Raw genomic sequence first — 19885 nt, forward strand, 5'->3', positions numbered from 1 at the left:
TGCATTTCTCTTTGGTGAGTTTCACCATATTCCTCTCTGTCCAATTCTCCAGCCTATCAAGGTTCCTATGAATGGCAGTACACTCATCTGGTGCATGAGCCACTCTTCCCAGCTTTGTATCATCTGCAAACTTGTCGAGTGTGCTCTCTGTCCAAAGTCATTAATGAAGAAGTTACTGGCCCCAGCATTAACCCCTGGGATTAACCCACTAGTGATTTAGCTCCAACTGGACACTGTGCCACTGATCGCAAGCCCCAAGGCCTGGCCATTCAGACAATTTCCAATCCACCTCATTGTCCACATACCTAACCCATCCTTTGTCAGCTTGTTTATGAGGATGTTATGGCAGTGTCAAAAGCCTTACTAAAGTTGAGGCAAACACTATCCACTGCTTTTCCCTCATCCACCAAGCTAGTCCCATCACTGTAGAAGGCTATGAGGTTGGCCGAGCACGACTTCCCCTTCATAAACCCATGCTGACTACTCCCAATCACTTTCTTGTCTTTCATGCCTTTGGAAATGGTTTCCAGGACTAATTGCTCCATCACTTTCCTAGAGGTTGAGGTGAGGCTGGTCCTGCTTTGTGAAGGTTGGACTAGAGATATTCTGAATATCTGACCCTTCCAACCTGAATTATCCTGTGACCCATATAAAAAAGTGTAACAGTGGGAAACAAAGCAAAAAATTTAAAACATTTAAAGAATCAGAAATGACGATGTCAAAAACAAAAGACGATTGCTCTTGTACTATGCTGTGAAATGAATATACAAGTGTCATTTGAAAGGATTATTATTCTATATGCAGGAAAAGACGAAAATGAAAGATTTACATGAATGACTTAAGGATTATCACTTTTGTTTGACTCCCCTCAGACTTACATTATTTTGTTTCCAATTCTTAAAATAAAGTATGAATTGTGGGTTAAAATGTAAAAGCATACATACAGCAAATTTCAGAATGCTCATCACTGCCATCCAGACAGTCATCATCCCCATCACAGCGCCAGCGATCCTGGATACAGCGCTTATTGTTACACTGAAACTGTTCAGCTTTGCACAACTGTGGTAGCACTTCTCCGTGTTTAACTAGGAAAAATATCCAAGAAGCACATCTATTTTATCAGCTTGATGCATACAGAATGCAATACTACCTCTACATAAATAGATATAAATTCTTGTTATCACTCTTCAGGACCTTTTTTAGTAAACTTTGCATGTTTGAGGTAATTCCACCCGAAGCCTGTAGCAGCATGCATATCTGAGTGTACGGTTGAGGTAATATATTTTTAATCAATGGAAGAACTCAGAACAGAATGGCACTCAAACTGTTTTTTAACAGTGTAAATGATAGTGTAAATACATCAGTTTAAAATATTGCAATGCCTCATCAACAGTGAAAAGAAAATATTCTTACAGACACAAACCAAATTCTGGTGCACGTTAAAGGGCTAGAAAATGATTACTGAAAAGCTGATTCCTGTATCCAAGCAACAACTCAAACACCTGCATTATGCACTGGTACAGACTCGGCAAAGAAGAAAGGATAAAATTCTGCTGAGGTAGAATTAAGTAGCAATCTACAAGCTTATTGATAAATCCAGACAGATATATTTCTCAACATAAGGTTCAGAATGCTTAATGTGTAAATACCACACATCACTCTATGACCCTATGAGGAACACCAAAGTCCTTGCAAAGAGCTGGGCAATGAAGTGTGTTGGGGAAAAAGCAGGAAACCTGCTTCATTCAGATCTGAAAGTGTCTAACCTCTCTTCCTAATGCTTACATTCCATCTTACCAGTGAGAAGTCCACCTTCCAGTATTTTCTGCTAAAAAGAAAAATAGTTTTCTTTAGCAACAGTGATGGCTCTGTCAGCCATGCATTTGGGTCAAATTCAAGGTAATTGCAAGCTCAATAATGTTCACCATGTAATGAAATAATCCTTATGCTTTACTGATCTCTACTAGGCTTATTGCTGGAGACCTGTGTAAAGTTTTACACACTGAACTTCAAGAAACAGATCAATGAGATTAGAAAAAAAAAAAAAAGAGAATTTTGAGTAAGTTACAAATATCAGGTCTAAACATTTAAAAAAATACCTGTATTATCTGATGAGTTATTATTTTTAATTGAAAATCCTACATTTTATTATTAGCACAATTTTTTTAATTGGCATTTCAATGATGATATCCAAGGAAGAGATGCAAAAAAAAGACAGCAAAATTTGCATAGTCTGTGTCAGGACCTATTATATATACATATATCTGCTTGACATGTTCTAGGAACAGTTTCAGCATGAACATTTTCTATGCCAGATTTCAGTTTAAGACACTTAGTCCATATAATAATCTGAAACCAGTTTATACAGGTTTAATATAATATAATAATTATATAGATTAATTTCTGGTATTTCTGATATTCTTTAAAAGAGGTCAGTGACATATTTAAGTGCTTTATCATATCAGACATTCTGAAATATTTTTCAATGCATTTTATCCTCAAATAATGTGTACTAAATATTTTGTCTTTTTTGAAAAATCTTTATTATATTTAATAAACTGTTTTCAATTAGAATCTTTATTCAAGGAATATTTCTTTGTCTTATAGAACTGCAAAAAGCCTCTAGGAGACCACACTTTCTTGTTTTATTTTCAGATTTCACCTGATCCCTTAACAATAGTATCAACTCAGATATTCTTTAAAAATCTTACTCATGCAGGTTGTATTGTTTTCCTCCAAAAGCTGATTATCAGCACAGGCACAAACTCTGCCTCCAGGAATGGCTAAACAAAGAGTGCTGCAGCCTCCGTTATTAACACGACATGCATTATCACCTGTGAAAATAAAAAAAAAACAACTTTAACAGGCATGCTAGAACTAGAAGATTTTTTTTTAGAATGTAAGCACATGAAGAAGTTTTTACAATTATTTTCCTCTCATTTTAGGGACACATTATTCTCATGGTTTGGTTACTACAGTTTATAATATTTAAACAATTTTATTTACAGGTTGCAATAACCTGTAAGAATAAAAAAAAAAACAACTACACCATCAGCTCACAACATTCTATCTCCCTTTTTTATGAGGGGAACAAATACTACAAAATATTTAATAAGATGCAGCCACATGTACGTAGTAGTTTTAAGAAATTAAACGGTATATGAAGGAATGTTCTGAAGTATATTGGCATCTGCACACGTTAAAACAATATGAATACAAATGCAGACTAAGAAAAAAGAGAAAGGAAACAGAAATTAAAAGTACAATGAGATCTATGGCAGATAGAATACAAGGCGGATACTCCACTACTCTTTTCTGAACACAGCTGCTATTTCTCTGCCTTCTTTTTCTGTGTTATTGTTTCTTCCCAAAAGCTGTACACTGCTCACATCAAGATACTGACAGCTGTCAGGTGTTTTAATCATCCACCAAGGACTGCTGCATCCTCACTACCTCATTCCTCAGGCAAGCAGACTTAAAACCGAAGCCCACTGAAGCACATGTTACAATTTCTGTTTGTGTCACTTTGGTCATGATCTAATTGCTTAGATATGCACTACTGAGGACACTCAACTTCTCATGATCAAAGCTCTGTTAATTGCAAGTGTTGGTGATAACTGACTATGATCAGGCAAGCTACAAAACTTCATGTCTGCTGAAACTTTAAATTAAAACTACCTTTTTTTCATCTTCCTGTCCTAGTAAAAAGCAGGTGTTCCTTCCTCTGCTCCTCCTTTTTAGGTGTACAAAACATTCATCAACGTCCTGGGTTAAAACAGACTCCACACAATTCCCTCTCCTCAAAGCATTACCGCTGCTCTTTTCATAGAAAATATAATATTAAGTTCTCATAGAGGTAGCTGCGAACACACATATTAAACTGTCCTGTCAGAGCCACACCTGCATGTGCAGGGAAACATTTTCAAATTATCAAATGAACATCAGATAACCAGCAAATAATTTAAGATTTTGAAAATTTTCAAATTTTACGATGTACCTCAATACGTCTTACAATACAGACCTTGAGCATTTCATAATTGACTTTTTTCTGACCCACCATACATCATTTCTTAGAAGCAAATGTGTCTACAGCCCATTAAACCCCACTGAACTTTCAGATAAATTTGTGTACTTTCATTGGGCAGGTTGTGAGGGAGATAGCAAGACCATAGCTGTATAAACAGGGAAAACTGGAAGTCTCTATGAAGTGTGAGGGCTGGATCACAATTTTAGATAGAGCAGTTCCAACTTAGACTGGGCACTTAAAATACTTTATTGGATCTTGACTTCATGTTTTAGACTATGACCTAAAACATTGTACAAAAATCTACTCCTTTATTACATCTATGCTCACCAAAACCCAAATAATACGAACAAAACATCAAAAGAGTAAGAGATGTATTTGCATCTAAATCTTGGAAAACCAAAGGTACACCACCACCTGAGAAAACATAGCCTTGAAACTCTCTACATCTTTACAGGGCCACCCATTATACAAATTAAAGAATGTCAGTAACACAAAGATTTAGGAAGACGTCAGAAGCTGCCAAACCAAACAAACCAAAAAATAATCTTCAAAAGTGAATCCAAAAAAATAGAGCACAAGTCAAGGAAATTTGCAGTGATTTAATTAAAAAATATACATGAGTGTGTCAGATCACTAAAAAAGAATAAGACTATAGAATAAAAGACTATTTAAGACTAACATAGAAAACACTTTAAAAACCCACGATGATTCTGAAGCCCAATGTAAGCTCAAAATAAATTAAATCAAAAGTAAAACACTAGATCAAAGTCAACTGGTCCATCTTGTAGATGAAAAGTTCCTACTTAACCTCATAACTGGGACGACAAACTACAGCACAGTAGGTTACTTGCTAAGTGAGCGATAAAAGAGACGATGACAAGGAAAATACAAGTACCAAGAGTTAAAGCAACAAGATCCTAGATAAAAAGGTTTATAAAGTGAGCTTCAAGGACACCTTCAACCTGAAGGTGCAATGAGACCTTCAGTCCCATCAGTCTCGCTGAAGAGACTCCTAGGCTAAAATGTCTCCTGAAATGCAGTACAACAAACAGGTTAAGTCTCTTTATTGAGTAAGCTGTGGAACTCGTTTAGCTACCAAGTATTTATGAAATTAGATTTCCTCGACTGCTGTTCAGGACACCTACTTTATATAGGTGTTCTTAAAATATTCCCAAACTTTTAAAACTACTTTCAAAGCTATTATCATATTTTTCATATTTTGCCAGCTTTTAAAACAGCTGCTGCCCTGCTGCTTGCATATGATTAAATTAGGCTGATTCCATTTTAATTTGCTAAAAAATTAGGCCAGAGCTAAAACAACAACGTACTTGCATCTCAGTCATCATTCTCAGAAAAAAAAAATATGGCAACCATACACATTTGCTTAATCTTCTCATTTAAAAGATACACTGAAGTATGTATTGCTGCTTAGCAATCATTGTACTTCTCTGTTTTCATGAGTATTCATTTATGTTTGTACCTTCCCATGAACCTAACCTGAAGTACCGCTAAAGTTGTGTAAGTCTACTCTTAGGATCATACTACACATATGAAGAGCAGCAGCCTCTTCTTTGCAATCTGAGGAGTTAAAATATCAACTGATTTCAAAAAAGGCCATTTTAACTGCTGGAAATGGACTTGCACAAGAATTACTTACACATGAACATCAATTTCCCCTTTCATAGCACTGGAAATACCCGCAGGCCTTGGCAGGTTCATATGCTGACTGTAAATCCAACTCCTATGATTACTATGCTTCCTGCCACCTCCCCTTTTTTTTAAGGTATTCCTGACACATAGACACCCAAAGACTAAGCCTAAGAAAGTAAGAGGAATTCTAATCTCTGAAAGTAAGAAAAAACCCTTCCTCTGCAAGAGGGTCATGCCTCATGAGATACAAAGACAGTGAAAAACACCTCTTCTTAAGGAGATACCAAAAGAAGCTTAATGTCGCTACCCATAGTACTAAGCAAAGCAGGATTGGCACAGTCAAGTATCCTGTAAAAGACCTCCTAATAAAAATGCCAGTCTCAATTAAACTATGCCAAAATGAATTGACATGGTTTCTGCTTGTGTAGACAGTGACAATAACTGCAGCATCAAAACAGTAACCTCAAAATATCAGAGCCAAATGTTTCTAAGGTACGTGCGCATAAGCTATAACTAATACCATAAAATGAAAAACTATGGTTTTCTCTGTACCACATGATTCAGCCTTGATCTTGCTCTTTTAGAGGAAACACATCAGCAAAAAGAAAAAAAAGAAAGAAAGAAAGAAAGAAAAAATTAGCTTCACTTTCTTTAACATAAATGCTTATGCTCCTTTGGGAACAATGCAAGATCAACCTCACTGAGCATGACAAAAAGGGAAGATCCTAAAAGCTGCAGTTAGCTTAAAAAATTCCAATTGCAATTTCACACAAAGAATGCATTAATGAGCCAAATTCTCCTCAAGATTTAAGCTCATGCAGCTAAAAATGTCTAAAAGGTAATATTTTACTCTTCTGTCTCTGGTATTAGCTTATTTGGAAGCTAACAGCAACTGCATTCATTTTTAAATTTACCTTTTTTCTAAAAACAAAGGAACTTTCTGAATACTGAATAAAGCGGCAGAAGTACTAAGTATTTAAAGCAATCACCACATCCTTTCTTAGCAGACACAGTTCAAAGTGTTCTGAAATTTGGTCAACTTGACGGTAGATTTGGGGGCAGATTTTGCCTTAAAAAAAACCCCAAACCCAACAAAAATCCCCAAACACACCATGTTTTTGCATGACTTTGGAAGTAAGAGAGAAAAACATCTGTGGTAAGAGATGCACTGCTACAAAGACCGTGACATAGCACAGTACTACACATACTACAGTTTGGTTTAGGTATTGAAAATTTAGATGTTACAATATCAGAAAGGAGAAACTTTGAGCATTGCCTCCATACTCATAAAACCAATTATAAGTTGGGTGTCTGGACCTCAGCACTCCATAATCAAGTATTAATCTCAATGGCTTTCCCTAAGAAAGCCTAGCTGGACATATAAAAATATTATTCAGTATGAAAGGGAAGACTTCATATTAACCTGTTGTAAAGAAAATCACTAAGCTTTTCAGAAGGGCCTCATACGGTTAAGTGAGACACTGTAAAAAGTGGTTTTCCCAAGGAAAAACAAACTGGAAGATGTACTTTCAGATAGAGAAGAAGCCTTTGTCTTCTCCAAAGAATATTAACTACAAATCTAAGTCTTCAAATATAGTAAATTTTAAAATGAAACAAAATTAAACAACGCTCTACATGCAGATATTACATGCCAAGTATTTTGCCTATACACGTACACACTTCCCATTTTATACTTTAGCATCGTTTTGAAAACTAAACTGTTTCTTCCCTTTGTAAATCACCAGTTGTTTTTTTGCTGGATGGAAAAAACCCAGTAAGACTAGACAGAAGAAAAACAATAAAAGAATATTTAGTATGTGTGGTATATAAAACCTCTGAAATAAACCGATGCAAAATATTTAGCCAGTATATATAGGCAAAATATTCACTATACTTTATTTTCTTATATACGTGTATCATTTTTGTATACACACAGAGAAATGTATATATATACATTTGGCATATAGATATATGCCTGTAACAAATATAAAGGCTAAATATTTTCTCTGTATCTGTGAGTGCTCAATATTTTTTCTAATGTTTTGATTCTATCCACTCTATACTAGTGTTATCAGTTGCTCTCTAAGCCATTCTTTGACTACAAATGACAGAGACCCAGTCAAATCTTCCAAGCGCTAAGAACAGACATGAACAAGACACTGTACCCACATCCAGATCCGAAGGTGATGATACTGTGAAAATAAAATTGGGCTTTATGCACAGGGACAAAGTGCTCATAATAGGTCCTGTAAACTTTAAACAAAACAAAACAAATCATGTGCCTATCATCACGAGAAACTTTAGCTTCAAGAAATGAAACTTTACTTTGTTTTTGTAAAAAGTATGACATATGTTTTAACGAGCACATTTTAACATTGTATCTGCACTAAGAAGCATTTGGATAAATGGTGAAATTTACATTTTGTGACTTTTCTGGTTCATGTACAGAATCAAATGTAGCAGGACTGCCAACACCTTAGTGTCTCTGATTTTCTATAGGAACTGTTGAACTGGAAACATTCTACATGTCAAAAATGATGATCTATAGAGATTAATGAGACCTATAGACATTAATATTTAATATGGTCATCTTTTAAACAGTATTTTATTTATACTAATTCCTGATGTTCAGTTTTATGTTTGCTAGCAGGCATTAATCAGATATTAACCAGAAATACGTTTTCATTAAAGAAAGCAAATATTCAACAACTCATCTGAACGCTGTACGCAGTAAATGGATTTCAAAATTTTCTTCAATAAAATACATTTGTAAATTTACCTGTATAGTAGCAATTGCATTTTCTAAACTCCATCCATGCAAACCTATGGCCTTTATCTCATTTCTCTACTGATATAAGTAGCAACAACTATGGATTTTTCCACTACTCTCAAAGGCTGCTTACTCTGATTCCATGTAACAGCACCACATACTTTCAGGAGATTAGTCATACGGTGCTGGTGTAGACCAAGATGGGGGAGGAAATTACAAAAAAGAAAAGACAGACAGGATCTATGATCTTATTTAAGAAAAGGTAAATGCAATTATATATTTTATGTCTGTGAGCCAATGTGTATATGTTATCTACTCTATTTTACACTTTCACAGTATCTCTTTGACACACAAGAAAAATGGCAATAAAGGTAGCGTAAATACACAGAAGAAATTCAGACAGGTATAATACTATGATTCACTTTTTAGTAAGTACGAGATGATCCATTTCAACATCAATTGATTGAAACATTGGAAAGTATCTTTCTCATGCCACAAGTCATATTCTTTTTTCTATTGTTGTTCATCTAGTCACCTCAAAATACTAGGTGACTGTAAGGGAAAATATCCTTTTATAACAGACCTTTGGAGAAATCATATGTTATAAATACCTTGCTGTTTACGTGGATCATAAATCTGGAGCCCAAACAAAGGTGGTCTCTCACTTCTTAACAGTGTCACATTCCTTGTAACAAGATCCAACTGGAAAATTGACCCATTCATATAATCTGTCCAGTAAATATAATTTCCGTGATGTGATAGTCCAAAAGGATGATTCAAATCTTTTCCGTTGTAGACTACCTGCAATTAATTAGTGGTAGGTGAGCATTAGCAAGGTTAAAATAATTATTAATTTTTCTTAGCATACAGTGCAGAGAACATAAAATGGGAAATAGGAAAACTGAGATAAGTCCTGTGCCCAAACATAATGACTTAATGCAATAAAATCAAATAAAGACTGTAAAGCCGTTCTATGCACCAGCATCAATATCTAACTTCAAAACTTTGTATAAGTTCATTTTATGTGTCCTCTGTCAGATAACGCAGAGGAATGTAGGTAACCATGCAATCATTATGTTCAGTAAATATCTACCTCCCTCCCTTGCGAGGAAGCATGGTTCTTCACATAACTTTGAGTATCTGTCAAGTATATCAAATACCTGCTTCTTTTAAAGCAAAGAACAGTGTGTAAGAGTTGCTTATTTTTGTTAAAGTGTGAAGTAAGTGCAGAGATTGCTTATTTATTTCTGTGAACGTTCTCTCTCGTTTGGGTTGTGATAACTTAAAAAAACAAACAAACAAACAAAAGCCACAGTTTGTTCCTAAAATAAGACAAAATTTCTTTCATGCACCTTCTACTTCTGGTTTATTAAATCATACATAAAACTACAAATTACACCCCAAATCTTGTCTATTTTATTGGTCGCAGAAATGTTCTAAAACTGTGTCATTTGCTATAGCTCCAGTCTCAGGACTCCTTCACAAGAACTGCAACTACCACTACACTACACAAGAGCTGTCTGATAAAGAGGAACAGTTTAAAAATATTTTCAATCCCTACAGAACGAAAACAAAACTTTAAAAAGAATCTAAACTTACCATCAAGTAAATTACAGTAATTAGAATGATTTACTTTAAAAAGACATAGAAAACTGCAGAACTGTAAATCATCTACTTTGGGGAGCCCTGTCTTTATACTTCATCATAGCAGCTGCAGTTTGGAATGACTAAGTTCCAGTCTTCTTCTGCTGGCTGGGGTCCTTGCTTGAACTAATGCCCAACAGTGTATTTCTATCTTGCCTCTAGAAAGAAGGAAGCAGTTCATCAGATGCCCTACCTTGTCTCTATTTAGAGACACAAACCCAAGAGAACAAGTAGATAAAGCCAACTAAAATACAACTACTTTGAGGTGACAAACATCATTCCCTTTTGCCCTTCAAATTTTCTCGTTGGGCTTGGAATTCTTTTGGTCGAAACTCCTCATCTCAGTTAACTGCTTTTGATCAAGACTAATCCATCAGTCTATTATCCACCACCTACTGATGGAATTCTTGTAGGACTTCCCCACCCCCCCAAAATCTTCACTGTACTGACACAGAATTAAAGATGCTATTGACCCAGTTATATTTTGACCAAAATATCCTATAATTAACAACAAAAGATTCAGCATCAAAAGCAAGTATCTTCTAGTTATTTTTGGCTACATAAATTTTATTCAAATAGTTATGCATTTTATTTAAATTACAGGATTATAGAAAAACACTTTTCAAAAAACCAGAACCATTCTGTGACACACTTCAAAATATAATCTGTAAAGACAGGTGCTTCTCTTATTATTCACCAGTTCTAGCGGGGGGCAAAACCACCAAAACCAGCAGTTCTCACTAGTAATCCATGTGTAATCCACGGCAGCTGCGTTTAACCTTCCCAGACCTGTTCTGTCCAGGACTTTTCAGGAAGTCTAGCATTGCTAGTCGACAAGGATCTCTAATTAAAAAATGTCTTTCTGCCAATGCGCTTAGCCTCCTCCCCACTCCTTTACAGGACCATAATGGATTTGGAGCAAAAGTAGAAGCGCCAAATGTAAATCCTAATCTAGCCATTATGACAAACTGCAACACTACAGCATTAGTACAGGCTAAACAACAGATCACTCAAAATAAAGGATTTTAAAAGCAATATTAAAGCAATACGAGCTTGTACAGGGATGAATTCCAGGGGGGACTGTGTCTACAGTTACTACTTTCAGTACTAGAGATCTGCGTATTGGCCCTATCAAGGCCATCATACAGAGGGAATCATGAGTGAAGGATAAACGAGAAGTCACAAGACATGTACATTTTGTGACAAAATCCTCCCACAGAAGGCCTTAATGCCCGCCATTCTCAATTAACGGTAAAGTTTCAGTTGTCAGGGTACTAATTTTATGAAGCAGATGGTAAACGTTCCCCAAATTATCAGACTCCGGTCGAAGCTTTAACCGTTTTCCAGATGTCTGTCCTGTGCTTGTTACTTCTACAAAACAACACAGAACTTCTGTACAGACTTGTATCTAGCTAGTATAGCATTAGCAACAACTAAACCTCTCTCCGTCTTTGACTGCACTTGTTGAGTGCTTCCCCTCTGCATATTACCACAAATGCTCAAATGGGGCACTGAGCTTCATCGAAAGCAGCTTATCTAGTGAAGTTAAATAAAAGCCTCTCTCTGGCCGAGCCAAAAGAAGTTTTTGTCCTATTGAAAAGCTCTTTGTAGCTTCATGGCTCAATCAAAAATGTAACTCATTGTCACATGAGAAAAATAGATTAAAAAAAAATTAAAAAAAAATCAACTTTTGTGTAACTTTCTAAAGATGAAAATTTTAAGCTGTATTATAGTCTCCTACAGGAGACTGACAATGTTGCTTGTTTCAACAGAGATGACACTGGACGTGCCGCAGGGTTATGCGGACTTTAAAAAGCTTGAAAAGTATTTTTAACATAACACAATAAAATCCAGAGAAAGAGCATGCCCGTGGCAAAACAGCAGTATGTTTCTTTTACCTTTCTGTCAGTTCCATTCAGAAATATCCTTTCAATGTGATCATAATAGGCGTCACACCAGTATAATACATTGGCATGATAGTCCAGAGTTAAACCATTTGGCCATAGCATCTTTGAAGTTACAAAAATCTGCCGACTGTAGCCATCCATCCATGCCTTCTCAATTCTTCCCACACTGTCATCTATTTCATCTTCTTCCCAGTCTGTCCAATACATCCAGCTATGAAATTATAAAAATGAACATTCAGATACCATTTTAATCATGTGAATTATACTGTAGACTTTTAGCAGAAGTTCGCAACGGTATATCCACAAGCCAGAGCGATTTTGGCTTTTGCATGTTTCTTTCCACTGCTATTTCTACAACTATATTTACTTTCCCTGTGTACTGGATGCTGCTGAAATGATACTTATGGTGTTTTGCTCATGTTGTAATGAATTACATGAATACCAAATGGGCTAACTGACATGAAAAGTGAAAGAATTGTTTAAAACCTTATTTAATCACACCAGAATTATGATTTTTTTTTTTAAACCAGCAATTTTATTGACTTTGTCACAAAGTTCAAACTTTTACTGGTTTTTTTTTTGGCCAAGTCTAATTTGCCTTTATGATGCAAATCTGATTTTTATTATGCTTAATACTATCAAAAAAGCTGCAATACATGAATTAATTGCACTCTAGTTTAATAGCTACAGGATAACCTTGACATTCTGTGAACTTCACATCCCACATGAAAGCAGCTAAATTACTCAAAAAATTATTATGAGCACTCTGTCCCTCACAAAGATGTTTAGAAAGATAGATGGCTATAAAAATTGTTTGAAAAATAGCTGCTAGGCAATTTTAGCATAGTTTTATGGTTTATAGTGCAGCAATGTAGATAGCCAAAACAACTCTGAAAAATAAGTACCTACGCTACTTTGGAAAAACTAAGCAAGCATTGTAGTAAGTCGTCTAAAAGTATTAGCTCAGATGAGTTCTCCAAGGCATTCTCTACTGGATACTACAGAACACACCCTATGTTTCTTTTTTTTTTTCCTTATTGAATTAATCTGATTATCATATTTTATTTCAGAATTGGCTGGTGACAACTCTGATTTCAACAATTTAAAATACACAACTTGAACTTATACAAAAGCAGAGCGTACCAAATATGCTAAGAAACACCACTTTTCTCTTTTTTCTTTCTTTTTTTTTTTTTCCCCAAAGGAAAAACAGGTTCATGGTAAGAAATACATAGAAGCCTGTCTGTAATCTATGAAGCATCTAAACAGCATTTCAGATCATACGATGCACAGTAACATCAATATGCTGAAAACATTTACCAGATAGTAGACATTTACTTTTAAAGTCAAATCTAGGATTTCAATTATTAAGCATTAAATAGAGGAAAAACATCATACTGATCTGAAATGGATCCTACTTGTTAAAGTTGTCATGATTTAATTGGTATTTATGTGCCTCACCTTTGATTTCACCAGATTTATGTTTCTGAAATAACTTGTGTGATCCTAACCCACTTAACCTGTCTGTACTTTGAAGAATAAAGTCCTGGAATTTAAATTCTGAATTTACAAAGGAATGAAACTCTGAAGTGAAAAACAGTTTTGTTATCAAATCTGTGTAAATGATGCCAAATCTACTGGTCAAAAATTTTATGCAAATACACTTTTATGTATAAGCATAATTTGATCAATTTGGTTTTTTATATAGGAAATTGGAAAAGATAAAGAAAAAATTGCACCATCATTACACAGGTTTACAGATATGCAAATGTACCTTTTTTGTTTCTTTTCTGTCTCTCCCAAGTCACCCATCAGAAGGTTGTTTTGGGTTCTTTTAATATTTTTGTAACTATATGCTAAGAACATCAACCAGTTTTTGATCCATGAGGCTTATAAACTTCACTGCATGTTTGACTCAAAGAACACTAGGTTTAATTACAGAATTATAAAATCTGCATACGCCCTAAAGCTCAAGCAGAGATGCAGGTCAGTATGGTATTTATTTTATTGGAAGACAAAATATGTTTTAGAAATATTTACATGACTGTTCAGCAGCAATTACTGAGCTTTTCTCCATTAACTTTTCGTCTGTACTTATTCTAGTTTTCATGTCATAAACTAAAACATGCTTACAGTAACAGACATTTACATTAATGTGCTTTAATTGTATCTCAAAATGCAGGTAATGCTTCTACATTGGTTAAATCAAGATTAATATTTTCTTAACATAATTAAAATGCCGTAATAAATGCTATCCCTCAGGAAAAGCTTCCATGAGAAGTATAATCATGAAGGGCACACTATTTTAATAGAAAAGTGTTTTATATAATAGCCCTTTTCAGACAATACATCTTCATACACTATTTCCTGTGCCATGCTTTTACTGAGCTGGAAAATTTAACAAAGTAATTGTAGGTATGGTCATGGTTTGAGGTCTGATTTTACATCCTTACTATCTGACCTTAATTAATTGTAGCCTTTCCACAATGACTTCCATTCCTCAAAGGACAAGCTCAAAAGTGAAAACCTGATAGTGTAAATACATTCTAGTACTAGGAAAAGAGCAACCAGTCCAGCCACACTAGAATTACCTGCCTACATCATTCTCCAGTGACAATTCCCTGAATAAATGTAACAGTGAATTTTTAGGTAAACCACAACTATACCACACTAATATAATGTTCTTTTTATTATGCAGCCTATCACAATTAATTATGCTAGTAAGTCATGAAAAGTACCTGTCTCATCTAGTTTTGTAAACCAATGTGTACAAGGATATGGTCACAATTATCGTCAGAAATTGAGACTTACAAAGAGAGAAATAAAGGAGAGTATTATAAAGTTCACTTAGTATTAAAAATATATACAGGTCTGATACACTCAATTTGTTTGAGAAAAAGGTGAATCACATTCAGATTAACTGGACGTAGGTTCAACCGTGTCTGGGCATACACATTCTTCTGAAGGCTTCAGGCGAGAATGCTGGACAGGAATCACAGAAATTATAGACTACTGTAGAATTACAGACTACTACATGACTCTACAAACCCTATCCTAAGCAAAATTCAATCCCGTATTTGTACTATAAAGACAATCATTAAACAACATAAATTAGTCTACTTCATACCCATTGACAGGATCAACAACAATTCCTCTAGGGTGGGACATGTCTCCCTCCAACAAAGTTTTTCTACTCTGAGCAGCTTTTTCCAGTCTGGCTACAGCAATCGTTTTCCTGTGGCCATCGTTTGTCCAATAAAGATTACTTCCAATCCAATCCACTGCTATGCCTTCTACATTATCAAGATCTGTTGAGAGAGAGAAGACAGTAATAAGAGATTAATATTATATGTTTATGTTCTAACATTATCCATTAGTATAAACAATGGACAATATATGGTCCATATAGCTAAATTAGATTATTTCCTTGAATCTGAATTATATTTGCTGTGTCTGTCAGAATTAGTCTTTGCCGAAAAAACCCTACAAAAGACAAACACTAGTCATAAAACTTGTGTATTAAACCATAAGCCTTCATAGGTTAGGCATAGCTGGCCCTGGGCAAACCACTATTTAACAAAACCCTACTTAATTTTAACCCTAAATAGCAATATCACTCAAGTCAAGAACAGCTTCCAGGATCAGCTCTAGTCGTCTAAATTATCTTGCTTTTACCCAAATCACAAGTTTCACTCTTATTAAAAAAAAAAGCAAAATGGGCACTCAATTTACATTTGTTCCATTGACCCTTGACCTTGCAATACATGTAAGCAAGAATATCACTACAGTCTGAGTTATTCTCCACAGCTAAGTATATAGGCAGTCTATTAACACAGTAAGCAATACACGAGCAAAGAGCAATGCTACCATTGGATGTACCAATGGGCTCATGAGTTTGACAGTGGTAGCGCTCCATCCAGAACTAAAGTGAGTCGACAATGTTCACCCATTTGAGAAGCAGTAAAACAATTCCCCAAGCAACAAGTTTTCCCTCAAGCTTACCCAACACGCTGTAACATTAACTGAGCTCTGACCTCTCCCACATGGTCCCAGTTCCTTAACCGACAACATAAGGTCTCTAAAAGGTTTTCCATCTCTCTTCCATCACACCCTTTCCCTTTTCTTTCAGAAAGATCTCAAAGTCCAAGTGCGTGGGGTGAGATATGGAGAATTTCCAGTCATTCTCTCTTGGCCTTTGTAGTGTTGTGAAGGTTGAGGCACTGCCCGACTTTAGGCATCACCCTTTGCCACGCAGCTGATCTTACACCAGGCTTCTGGCATGCTCCTCCCGGCGTGGTCACTCCTCATCTACAGGATGATCCCACCATTTGTCAGGTGATACCAGAGGTGCGGTAATACTGAGGGGAGTGACGGAGCTTCAGCTACAGCATCGGTGACCACCACCTTTTCTGGTCGCTCTCCCTCACCTTTAAACAGGCTCCAGCAGCCCAAGCACCAGGCACTCCCTACCCTCTTTTCCACAGCCCCTCCATATTTCGCTGGGCAGGACGGAGCCGCCGCTCCATGTACCCCTCCACCAGCCGACACCAAAGCCCCCCTGAGCACAGGGCAGTGCTCACAAGTGGCACAGGCCCAAACTCCCCCGAGCTGCGCCGGCATCAGCTCGGCTCACACTCTGTAACAGGGCCGGTTCCCACCTCCAAGCGAGGGCCTGTGTCCGGCTCTGAGCCCTCACTAACAGCCCTGTTAGCGGGCCATTACCGTGGCTGAGCCTTCCCGGTCGGTTCCCTGGCTCAGCTCGGCGGCCCCAGCCCCTCCTGGAGAACTCGGTTCGGTGCACACATGTGGTGTAACCCCACTCAGCAACTCAGCACCACGCAGCCGTTTCCCCCTCCCCCTCCCAGTGGGGTGAGGAGGAGGAAAGCAAAGGAAAAAAAAGTAAAACTCGTGGGTTGAGACAAAAACAGTTTAAAGTAAAATATAATACTAACAATAGTAACAATGAAACACAATAATAATAGTAATGAAAAGGAATGCAACAAAAAAAAGGGGGGGGGGGGGGGAACAGTGATGCACAATGCAATTGCTCACCACCCGCTGACTGATGCCCAGTTAGTTCCCGAACCACGATCCGCGCCGCCTGGCCAGCTTCCCCCTGTTTATATACTGGGCATGACGTTCCATGGTATGGAATATCCCTTTGGCTAGTTCAGGTCAGCTGCCCCGGCTCTGCTCCCTCCCAGCTTCTTGCACACCTGCTTGCTGGCAGAGCATGGGAAACTGAAAAGTCCTCAACTTAGGATAAGCGCTACTTAGCAACAACTAAACCATCAGCGTGTTATCATCAACATCATTCTCACACTAAATCCAAAACACAGCACTGTACCAGCTACTAAGAAGAGAGTTAACTCTGTCCCAGCCGAAACCAGGACAACACAGCACGGCGCCGTGCCTGCAGAGACCCCTGACACAAGCACCAGCCCTTTGACTAGCTGTTTCCTCAGAGGTGGCTGGGACCGGCCATGACCGGCCTGGGGCGGTTGGGGGCCAGAACATGGCATCCAGCGGTGCTGCCTGACAGAGGGCTAAGGGGCAGGTTACTGGCTGCTGCCTCCCAGCGCCATCCTAAAGCTGAGGAAGCCACATTTGCTTGCTTTAGTATCCTTTCTGAGGTCAAACTTTGGGTGGCAATGCTTGTTTTACTGTTACCTTGTTTGGTATCTTGTCACCCGGATTAAAAAAGATAATGGGGTAACAGCGTAATAGCTGTGACTCCAGTGTTTCCACTGAGCCTGAGAGTTCACAGCACCGAATTGGTGCCTCCCTTTGCTGTGACAAAAATGAAGGTCGGTATGGCTGAAAAGGTAAAAAAAAACCCCAAAACCAAACAACAAAACACACTAAAAAACCCCCTCCTTACTACGATGCTTCTTGACAATATGGATTGTACCACTTGTTTGTCATACCAGGATATACAATCCTACAGTACAATTTCAATGACAGGAATCATCAAGACTTGAAAAAAGGAATGTAAATTGCTTTTTCTGTTCACATTTACGCCAGTAATGCCATCTAGATGCAAGCTTTCATCAGATTCATTCTTTCTCACCAGTGTTGACATCACTTTCAGATCAATGCTGGAGTTTTTGGTAAGATTTCCTCAGAACAAACATGATGCAATGAGATTTTTATTGTAATGTACATACAAAATTCACGTATTACCATTTTTTAAGAAATGCTGATGTGACAAAATCACTGATCCTACTTAAATCCCGCTTACACCAGATACGCACGTGAAAATCTGCTAAACTGCACACAACTATTTACTATTTGAACTGTGCTGCCAGACATATGTAATTTAACTGTCAGCTTTCCAGACAACAACTTCGCATGAACTCCTGAAGTGCTGGTTTGGGACATTTCAAGTTGTTATCAGTCATTTTTACTGCAACAGCATTGTGCAGTGGCGCTGTGTTGCCATCGCCTAAGCCTTCCCTCAGATTTCTCCACCAAGATGCCTCCCCATAATACAATCAGCAAGTACTAATGGAGAGGTCTTACTTGCTAACATTCATAACTTCAACATACTTATGAATTTTTTGCAACCTATTAGATTTGTTTTCCTTTGGACAAACTCTTCACGTATAATATTTTTTAGACCCCAAACACCTTTACCGACTATGACTCTAATAATCTAATTCCCTACAAGAAACCAGTAGAATTCTTCATGATGGACGGGAATGCAAAGCTCTTTTACCAAGTCACACTCTACATAACTTATTTAGTGCAGTACGGAAAACTTTCTGCTTACTATAACCCATAGATAACACGGTATGTCATCAACAACACACTAAGATAAAATATGACAGTTTTAACCAATAAATGAAATATTGGGCTTTTTATACACTTGGATGCAATAACAGCATCTATAAAAGGTGCCATTACAATCTCAGTAGCATTGGAACATGATAGATTACTTCACAGCCTTTTTGTTGAACAATGTTTTTTAGTGATTGTAATACCATCATATTCCCTACCAAGTTAGCAGAGCTGTTTTCAAATACCTTGTCATTGCAACGTGTTTCAATTTTTGTTAAGTTTATAACTATTTCCTTTTACCAAAAAAGCAAAATGCATTTAAATATAATGCTGAAGTATATTAAGATTATGATATAAACTCACACTATACTAAAACTTAAAAATAACAAGGATCCCCTTATTAACAGAGATACTTCAGTCAGTATGCTTTCAATGTGTAAAAATAGAAAATTAAAAGAAGCTGGTGGCTACTGAAAGTCATAGCATGACAGCCATGTAATATTTTTAAAACTGCTTTTTCCCTTATCAGTACCCTCTGTCTGGGCACAATGGCAATGGACAAGCAGCACAGATGAATAAAGATAAATATGCAAATGAGATTTTTTTTTTAACATAAAAGGAAAGAAATTATTGACAATAGCATAGAAAGAAATTAAGAAATGAGTTTACTTGTCTTGAAGAAATCAGCAAGGATTCTTTCTAGCTTTAATGCTGTCTGTAATTCCAAGCATGTATTCATCCTATCCCATGCATATTGCTTATGTCAAATTAAACACTCATGGAGATGTATGTATATATGTATGCATATAAAACTGTGATGCATTTGACACTTGCTAGGTTTTGTTTGTTGTTTTTTTCCTTTAACCCTTGAACTGCAAAGTACAATCTACCACCTGCAGTGACCTGAACAGTAACAGCAATTAAAGGTATGTAACATCTCCAGCTGCCACTTTTAAATGTGTAGTTCTTTGAACATGGGAGCAGTTGAAGCCTGACTACCTCTGTATTCATGTGCTCCTTTGTTTTTTGACTACTTAGCTGAAGAATAGTGAAATTCTTGCTTTTCTTCCATTCTGTGTTCATGTTGCTATGCCCAGCTGCAGAAAT

At 36.8% G+C, this 19885-nt stretch overlaps 1 protein-coding gene across 1 annotated transcript in view; it reads right to left on the reverse strand.

The window, feature by feature from the left end:
- The window catches only part of LRP1B (LDL receptor related protein 1B), a 749866-nt gene that overhangs the window by 271454 nt on the left and 458527 nt on the right, over nucleotides 1-19885 (reverse strand). The window contains exons 12-16 of the mRNA XM_050899978.1: nucleotides 15126-15306; nucleotides 11990-12209; nucleotides 9059-9248; nucleotides 2712-2834; nucleotides 945-1085 (exon numbers count right to left, since the gene is read on the reverse strand). Of these exons, the coding sequence (XP_050755935.1) occupies nucleotides 945-1085; nucleotides 2712-2834; nucleotides 9059-9248; nucleotides 11990-12209; nucleotides 15126-15306 (855 nt within the window). The remainder of the gene's footprint in view (nucleotides 1-944; nucleotides 1086-2711; nucleotides 2835-9058; nucleotides 9249-11989; nucleotides 12210-15125; nucleotides 15307-19885) is intronic.

This window comes from Gymnogyps californianus, chromosome 7 (genome assembly GCF_018139145.2).
Source record: "Gymnogyps californianus isolate 813 chromosome 7, ASM1813914v2, whole genome shotgun sequence".
In the NCBI taxonomy this organism is placed as follows: Eukaryota; Metazoa; Chordata; class Aves; order Accipitriformes; family Cathartidae; genus Gymnogyps; species Gymnogyps californianus.